The following is a 9,165-nucleotide window of genomic DNA, read 5'->3' on the forward strand; positions in this document are numbered from 1 at the left end:
TGGTGGTTGTGGCGATGATGCTGATGATAATGATGGTGATGATGATAAAGTAACAGTTTCAACAATAATAGTTTAAATATCAACTACAAATCGTGATTCGAGTCGTTGGGAATCATCAATTATCTTCCAGTGTCAGAGAACATAGAAATTGACATAGAATTAGTTCTTAACCAGTAGTAGTAGTAGTAGTAGTAGTAGTAGTAGTAGTAGTAGTAGTAGTAGTAGTAGTAGTAGTAGTAGTAGTAGTAGTAGTAGTAGTAGCGTATGGCTACACCTCCAAATTCATTTCATCAACCCAGCTTCGAAAGTCTTCCTCCGCCCTAAGGACTGTTTCATATCCACCTTCAAGTTTAGTAACCAGTTAACTGTCGTACTCTGGAAAAACGTCTATTAAACAATTTGGCCAGAAAACTTGTCCTTCAGATATCGATTGATTTAAATGACCTTCATCTTGGCAATAAATTACTCAAATCCGATCATATGTTAGCTGATGTTTAGAATAATGGTTGAAGATTGGTCTGCCCAGCTTTGATGTAGAAGGCAATATACATAATGAAGTTTGTCGAAATGTTTAGCAAACTGCAACAATTACTACATAGCACATACCAAACTACCACATTCTCGTCAGCACCTGCCAACTAATTTAGGACAAATATAAGACTACTCTACGGTTACCTATGTTGTTTTCAAAATGTTAGACAGAATCATCTAAAACAGACAAGAGTTGAGACACGGATAGGCCATAATATTACAAGTCTGATTTAATACACATTAAGTTTAGGCTCTCTCCAGTAAACTCATATAATGAGAGAATAATGAAATGGAAGCGAGAAGCATCCCTTTCCAGATGATCAGGATACAGTCGTAATAAATTAACCACCGTAAAGGTATCGTCTAGGCAAAGAGTATTTTTTTAAAATACTATTGTATGGTCAACGTGGATCAGTCTTGAAGGTACGACTAGCTTCTGATAGTAACATCAAACATTCATGTCCAGCAACCCACTCAATAGAAGTTGGTCTAAAAAATGTTTTGAGTTCCTTTCCCCAGAAAATGCCATCATGCATTCAGGGTTAATAGGAGAGTTGACAGAATGAAAAAAAAAGTTCTTTTCAATGGATATTTATAAATTTGTAACCAGTGTTAAATTTCAACGCCTCAAAACATGATGTCCACTATTGTAATTTAAAATCTATGGAAGACGCCTGTTTGTGTATTGTGATTGAGTAACTTTTGTTGTGATGACTTTGTCATTATGATATCCACACATTTATTATATTATGCTTATCATATTTGTTCGAACATTGGGAATAATGAACATTTAGATATTCTGGACAATATTATAGATTTATCATAATGCGCTCTGGTTGAATGGCGTTTCGGGGATGATTGTTTTTACGACAAGTTGCCTTATGTTTAACTTTCCAACCCAGGAGCACTTTTCCTTCTGTTCATCTTGTCATTCTGCGAATTCAAGTCACTTCCTTCAGACACAGTCATATGAAACTCCAGCAGTTTGTCATGATATGGACGCGGGAATACTTCCTCATATGGCGATTTCGTCTGACCATCTCCCTCCTTGTCCATTTCGTGTCGGTTTACTTGTGTATTTTCAAAACTGGTCTGCTTAGGACCCCTCCAGGCATTTTTTACCTTTTTGGGTTTGAAAAGTTCATTGGGCTGTATAACGCGAGGTGCATCAGACAATTTCCTTCTTGCGATTGCTCTCATTCGGGCAACACGCTCTTTTTTCTCTGCCTCTTGATTCAAAAGAAACTGTCGACTCCTTTCAGCTTGTTCATCCTCTAGAGATTGGATCATCTTCTTTCTATCACTTTCACCTGATCCTGTGTTGCCGTTTACTTCCGCATCATCAATGTTTCTAAAGGAATGGGGAGGTGGATTATTATATGACTTTTTCTTGGATCTCCTTGGGACTGATTTCGACCGTCGTTTTGGCTTTTCTTTATTTTCTGTATTTTTCATGATTTTTGATGACGAGAGGAAAAGAAAAAGAAAATAAAATTTATTTTTACAGAAAATTTGTCTTTTTGACTTAGAATTTGATGCACAGACCTATTAATTCAACACTTATTCGCACACACACACACATACACACGCGCACGAGTGTGCAGAGACAGTTGCAATAAAGAGAGAAACAAGTCTACAGAAACGGTAAAATAATATACATCACCATCATCACTATCCTCCTCCTCCTCCTCTTCCTCCTCCTCTTTCTCCTCCTCCTTCTCTTCCTGCTCATCATCATCATCATCATCATCATCATCATCATCATCATCATCATCATCATCATTTCCCCATTTTTTGGACATGCACATCGACAATAGTTCTCAGTCTAGCTCAGTTGATCACACGAAGATGTGGGAAAAGAGGAAAGAGAATAAAATAAAAGGAGAAGAAGAGGAAGAAGAAGAAGAAGAAGAAGAAGAAGAAGAAGAAGAAGAAGAAGAAGAAGAAGAAGAAGAAGAGAGAGAGAGAGCAGAAAAAGAAGAAGAAGTAGTAGTAGTAGTAGTAGTAGTAGTAGTAGTAGTAGTAGTAGTAGTAGTAGTAGTAGTAGTAGTAGTAGTAGTAGTAGTAGTAGTAGTAGTAGTATTAGAAGAAGAAGAAGAAGAAGAAGAAGAAGAAGAAGAAGAAGAAGAAGAAGAAGAAGAAGAAGAAGAAGAAGAAGAAGAAGAAGAAGAAAGTCATTATCATCATAAAAATACAACCAACCAGTGTCTGACAAGTCTATAACCCGGAGTCACAAAATGTTATAATTAATCATAGATCTTCAAGATAGAGCATTGTCGTTTTTAAATGCAACATCGTAATGATCCCTCACATTCATGACCTAATATTCAGTCGATATTTATAATATATATATATTAATAAATTATGTTTTTTTATAAATTATCATATATTGTTTTAATATTATTTTATTATATTATATTATTATTATTATATTATATATTTTATATATTATTATTATTTATATTATTTTATTATTATTATTATTATTATTTTATTATTATATTATTATATTATTTTTATTATTTTAATTATGTAATTATTATTCTTATTATTTTATTATTATTATATTATTATTTATTATTATTATTATTATTATTATTATTATTATTATTATTATTTAATTATTATTATTATTATTATATTATTATTATTATTATTATTATTAATTATTATTATTATTATTATTTATATTTATATTATTATAATATATTATTATTATTATTATTATTTTATTATTATTATTATTATTATATTATTATATTTATTATTATTATATTATTATTATTATTATATATTATTATTATTATTATTATTATTATTATTTATTATATATTATTATTATTATTATTTATTATTATTATTATTATTATTATATTATTATTATTATTATTATTATTATATTTATTATTATTATATTATTTATTTTATTGTTATTATTAATTATATTATTTATTATTATTTTATTATTATTATTATTATTATTAATTATTATTATTATTATTATTATTATTATATTATTATTATTATTATATATTATATTATTTATTATTATTTATTATTATTATTATTATTATTATTAATTATTATTTATTATTATTATTATTATTATTATTATTATATTATTATTATTATTGTTATTATTATTGTAATTATTTATTATTATTTTATTATTATTTATTATTTATTATTATTATTATTATTATTATTATTATTATTATTATTATTATTATATTATATTATTATTATTATATTATTTATTATTATTATTATTATTATTATTATATTATTATTATTATTTTTATTATTTATTATTACCATTGTATTTTTTGTGTGGATTTTTATTGGTATCATTTTATTTTTTGGTTCCATTTACCCGATTTTTTTCTCCCTTTCATGCGCTTTGTCTTCAAATTGTATGAATTATTGGCGAATCCCTAAGATTAAATAAACTTTGAAACTTTGATCACCAAACTCATTTATGTGCTTGTTTTAACGTTGTTACATTTTTTCATGACAACAATGAGCCTATAATAATTTGGGTTATCAGACCTCACTTGTGAATAAGTTAACACCGTATCGGACTAAACCTGATGATTCATTAAAAAAAAAAAAAACAATAAAAAAAACTAAAGTTCCCTTTATTCATTCCCAAGGGGAAATTTGTCTTTAGGATCTATTCCAAGGGAAGACTGGAATAACCCAGGCGTCAGCCGCTGTGCAGTCCGCAAAGTGAGCTCGGGCGAGGTGACTTGCTCAAGGCCAAACAGCGCAGTGGTGGGTGATCGAACTCGGTACCACGCTGCCCCTAAAACACCCGATTCAATTATTATATCTAGCTAAAAATAAGTCCCATCATTATAGATTGTGTTTCGTTTTTTTATCCATCAAAATAAGAAGAAAAAAAATAGTTTCCTAATTTTGATAATTTTTACTTTAAAACTTAATTTTGTTTATCTAGTTCATTTATACTTCATAGATAGAATGCGCTTGGCCAAGGAGTTCACAACATTGCCATCCGGAAGTATAACGGACCAACACACAAACTCTGTGTAACCATGAACTTTTATAGTCTGGTTAATACAGTTTAGCGAGAACAACTCACAAACGCGGATGGCAAAAACAATAACAAAGCCTGAGTGACGTCATCTGCATACTATCTATACTTCATGCCAAATCAACAGGGTGAGTCACAAATTGTAAATGAATCACTTACTTGATAGCCCTGGTCGGTGGTCGATACGAGTGGAAGGGTTGGGTGCCATAACCTGAGGGGAAAAATAATAATGACAAAACAAGTGCCTTTATAAATTTTAAAAATTGAGCTTTTATAAGGCGCAATATCCACCAAACGTGCTCAAAGCGCTTTACAAGGGGTCCCTGGTCAACAACAACATTTAACATTTAGAACGGGACATGACACCTGTTAGGCGATATTACATTTTTTTTTTCAGATAGAGATAGCGTTGTTTACGACCGGGTACTTATTTTACACCTGAGTACGGTGAGAGAACGTGAGTAAAGAGCCTTCTCCAAGGACTCAACTATGCGCCGAGCGAGGCTCGAACCCAGGACCTTCCGATCCGAAAGCGAGTGTAATACCACTAGACCACATAGCCGTACAAATTATGAATTTGTGGGTAATGAGGACCTGTGAATTCAATGCATTCTTGAAATAATGTGAACACCAAAGACTTGAGTACAAATAAACATCGCACTACTTGCTGAATTCAAGCACTCTCTCGAGGGGTGTTTCTTTTTTTTTACTAAACCCGCCGAAACCCGACAAAGTTATGGCAAGTAGGCAGCAGTGGGGAGTGAACCTGGGACTGGGTTTCTGTGGGTTTCGTAAAAAAGCAATTTTTAAAAAAATGAAACCTGCCGACACCCGACGAAACCTGACAATATCCGACAAAGTTATGGAAAGTAAGCAACAGTGGGGAGTGAACCTAAGACTCAGGGAAGTGTACACCAGTGGGGAGTGAACCTGAGACTATGGTTTTCGTCGGCTTTCGGCAGATTTCGTAAAAAAGTAATTGCTTTGTCGGATATTGTCAGGTTTCGTCGGGTTTCGTAAAAAGGAAACACCGCGCTCAAGAGAATCCAAGCGTGCCGAAATCCGATTCTTATAGATAGTATGCGCTTGGCTAAGAAGTTCATAACATTGCCACCCGGAAGTATAACGGACCAACACACAAAACTATATGTAACCATGAACTTTAATTGTCTGGATAAAACCGTTTAGTGAGTATTACTCCTAAACGGGGATGGCAAAAATCAATAACAAAGACCAGAGCGACGTCAACTTCATTCTATATATAGGAGTATTGACTTATTGAATAGATCAAATTCGGTTACCCAGCTCCAGCGAGCCGAATTGCAGAATGTGCTTGAATTCATTTTGCCAAAATCCAGCGAATACTGTATCTATCTTTTTAAAAATATGTATTCTTAAAATAGTACATACTTATATATAGAATGCGCTTGGCCAAGGAGTTCACAACATTGCCATCCGGAAGTATATCGGACCAACACACAAACTCTGTGTAACCATGAACTTTTATAGTCTGGTTAATACAGTTTAGTGAGAACAACTCACAAACGCGGATGGCAAAAACAATAACAAAGGCCTGAGTGACGTCATCTGCATACTATCTATAGGTTGCCTGGGTCAATCCATATCAGGTATTACTCAAAACGTGAATATTAGTTTCCTTTAATATTGAATTTATTTTTTAATATGCTCAAGTCTGAAGATTAAATGGGTATTCGTGATCAAACTCTATTCATCTCATTTCATAATCTTGTCACGTGAAAGGTTATTTAGACCAAATTATGACCGTTGAATACACTGTGTTTATTTAAATTTAATCATAATCATATTGGGGAAATGATCATTTCTTTATCAAGCATTATTTTGAATCTGTCTATAGAGGCAGCAAATAAAGAAGAAATACCCTCATGATAGTTTGTATCTACCAATAAATATTTTAACCAGTTTACTCTCGTCCGCTTGAGAAACAAAACTCGTATTTAAAAATTTGACCAGAAAATTCGTCCCTCAAATATCACTCGATTTAAATGACCTTTATCTTGTCAAAAACTCTCAAACCTGGGACTTAAGGAAAACCTCACGAGGTCCCAGGTTTGAGAGGTTTCTTGCCAAGGTAAGGGTCATTTAAATCGATCGATATTTAAGGATGAGTTTTTTGGCCAAAATTTTAGATACAAGATTTTTCCCAGATTCCGACTGTTTACTAGTTAAACCGATTCAAGATAAATATTTTGCTATTACCTGTATCTAGCGGTGGGAGATGTCTTGCATTAGGCATTGAATTTCTAAAAACAAAACAATGATAAAATAAATTTAGTTTAAACTTTATATTCATTATTTCTAGCATAATACTAGGGTCGTCCAAACAGAAACAAAACATTAAAAAAATATGAGCATGACTTCTGAATAAAACAAAAAAATAACCATTCAAAAAATATCATATACTGAGAAAACCATTCTCTCCCCCTACCCCCCCCCCCCCCCCTCCCCCATACGACACAGAAAATGCTTTTTAAAAATGAAAATGACGCATGGAGAACAAATAATGAAAAAAATATAGCATATAATACTTACTCCATAAGTATAAACGCTCTTTCCTGTTGGTCAAGAAACTGTTCATCTGAAATACGTTTTGCAATAGAAGGCAGTTCGTCAATAATAATACCGAATGTTTTCCGTAAAGGAACTGAATAAGAAAAAAAACCCCCACAAAAAAACAACAACCCCCCCCCCCCCAAAAAAAAAAATCACATCAACAAACAAACAAGAACAAAACTTAAGTTTTTATATATTGCAATATCCCTTTTCTTCCTTTGTTGAAATCCGACAAAACACCAGATCGACGATGTGTGTCATGAACATACATGAGCATTTTTATATAGCGCAATATCCATTAAACATGCTCAAATCGCTTTACAAGGGGTCCATAGCCAACAGTAACACTCGACATGTAGGACGAGACGTGACGCCTGTTAACGGCCAGGTACTCATTTTACTCCAGAGCAGTGTGAGAGAATGTGAGTAAAGAGCCCTTTACACGGATTCAGCCATGTGCCGCTCAGAGCGGGACCCGAACCCAGGACCTTCCGATGCAAGGATGAGTGTCATACCACAATACCATATAATAGCGCACATTTTGGTCAGGAAACTGTTCTAAAATCAACCGATTAATTGATATGGTCCTCAACTTGGCAAAAGATCTTTAGCCTGCAACTCCAAAGACATAATATCCTTTTCTTCAGAGCTTCTTCTTTTTCTTCTTCTTCTTCTTCTTGCTTAATTTGCAAACCACCTCTTGTGTATTGTCGCAAATGCAGATGTTTTGATATTTTACGTGCGATAGTAGAGAATGGGCCTATTTATAAACTGTGAGCAGTCGTCGATGCGGGACTTTGTCGAAAGCTTTAGAAAAATCGAGCGGCATACAATCGACTTGGTCACCGCTGTTTAGGCTGTCAACTAGTCCTTAAACAGTGGTTATCAGTAACAGTTGGCTATCACATGATCTGCTTTTACGGAAGCCGTGTTGGTAATCTGATAACACATTGTTCACCTCTAGGTGGCATATTATAATTTTAAAAATTTTAAAATTGAGCTTTATATAGCGCAATATCCACTAAATGTGCTCAAAGCGCTTTACAAGGGGTCCCTGGCCAACAACAACATTTAACATGAAGGACGGGACATGACGCCTTTAGGCGATATTACAATTTTTCGGACAAAGACAACGCTGTTAACGGCCAGGTACTCATTTTACAACTGAGTACGGTGAGAGAATGTGAGTAAAGAGCCTTTTCAAAGGACTCAACTATGCCCCGAGCGCGAGGCTCGAACCCAGGATCTTCCGATCCGAAAGCGAGTGTCATACCACTAGACCACATAGCCGCACAATATGATATTGCTGTGATAATGTGTTCGAGTATCTTGCTGCAGAAGCACGTAAGTGAGACAGGCCTATAGTTAGATGGTTTACTTCTGTCTCCTTTCTTAAATATTGGGGTTATGAGAGCTTCTTTCCACCGATCTGGCACTTGTCCCTGCACTAGTGATGCTTCAAAGGTTTTTTTCTAAGTATTGGGGTGATTTCAGCAGAACATTCTTTCAGAAGTTTTTCTGGTATTTTATCAGGGTCTGTTGCCTTTAAGGTTTGAGTCTTTTCGACATATTTTGGTTTTTTGAGATAACTTCTAACCAAAATGAATATTATAATATGCTTTTCATGTCGAGCATTTTGTGTAGACAAAGTCCCGATAGCTTCTAAGATCATTCTGATTATTAGAAGTGTTGATTTTCTGCCATTGTATTCACAAAGTAATTGGGTTGCAAAATTTGTTGTTTGATTCGATGAAACTTAAGCAGTAGATCGGCCTTATATCCAAAAGGTAACAAGCAATTGTTAATGCCCATTAACTGCTGTAGAAATCATGATAAACGTTGGCCTATAAGCTTCATGGCTCATTTGTAAGTAATCCTTATGGCTATAGGCCCATGAAGCGGGAGTTTAGCTCGGTTTCAATGGCAATAAACGGACAGTTTGCTTGCCACCCTTTGTAAGAACGCTAGTAAAGATCGTAAAGTACGTT

General features: G+C 33.7%; 1 protein-coding gene across 1 annotated transcript in view; it reads right to left on the minus strand.

Annotated features, from left to right (window-relative positions):
* Positions 1 to 742: 742 nt before the first annotated feature.
* Positions 743 to 9,165, minus strand: part of LOC144975897 (protocadherin Fat 4-like) — a 44,608-nt gene continuing 36,185 nt past the window's right edge. The window contains 4 exon segments of the mRNA XM_078920085.1: positions 743 to 1,973; positions 4,711 to 4,796; positions 6,824 to 6,867; positions 7,157 to 7,202. Coding sequence (XP_078776211.1) covers positions 4,741 to 4,796; positions 6,824 to 6,867; positions 7,157 to 7,202 — 146 coding nt within the window. The 3' untranslated portion in view covers positions 743 to 1,973; positions 4,711 to 4,740.

This window comes from Berghia stephanieae, chromosome 6 (genome assembly GCF_034508935.2).
Source record: "Berghia stephanieae isolate SIO BIC M18660-M18661 chromosome 6, UCSD_Bste_1.3, whole genome shotgun sequence".
NCBI classification, from domain to species: domain Eukaryota; kingdom Metazoa; phylum Mollusca; class Gastropoda; order Nudibranchia; family Aeolidiidae; genus Berghia; species Berghia stephanieae.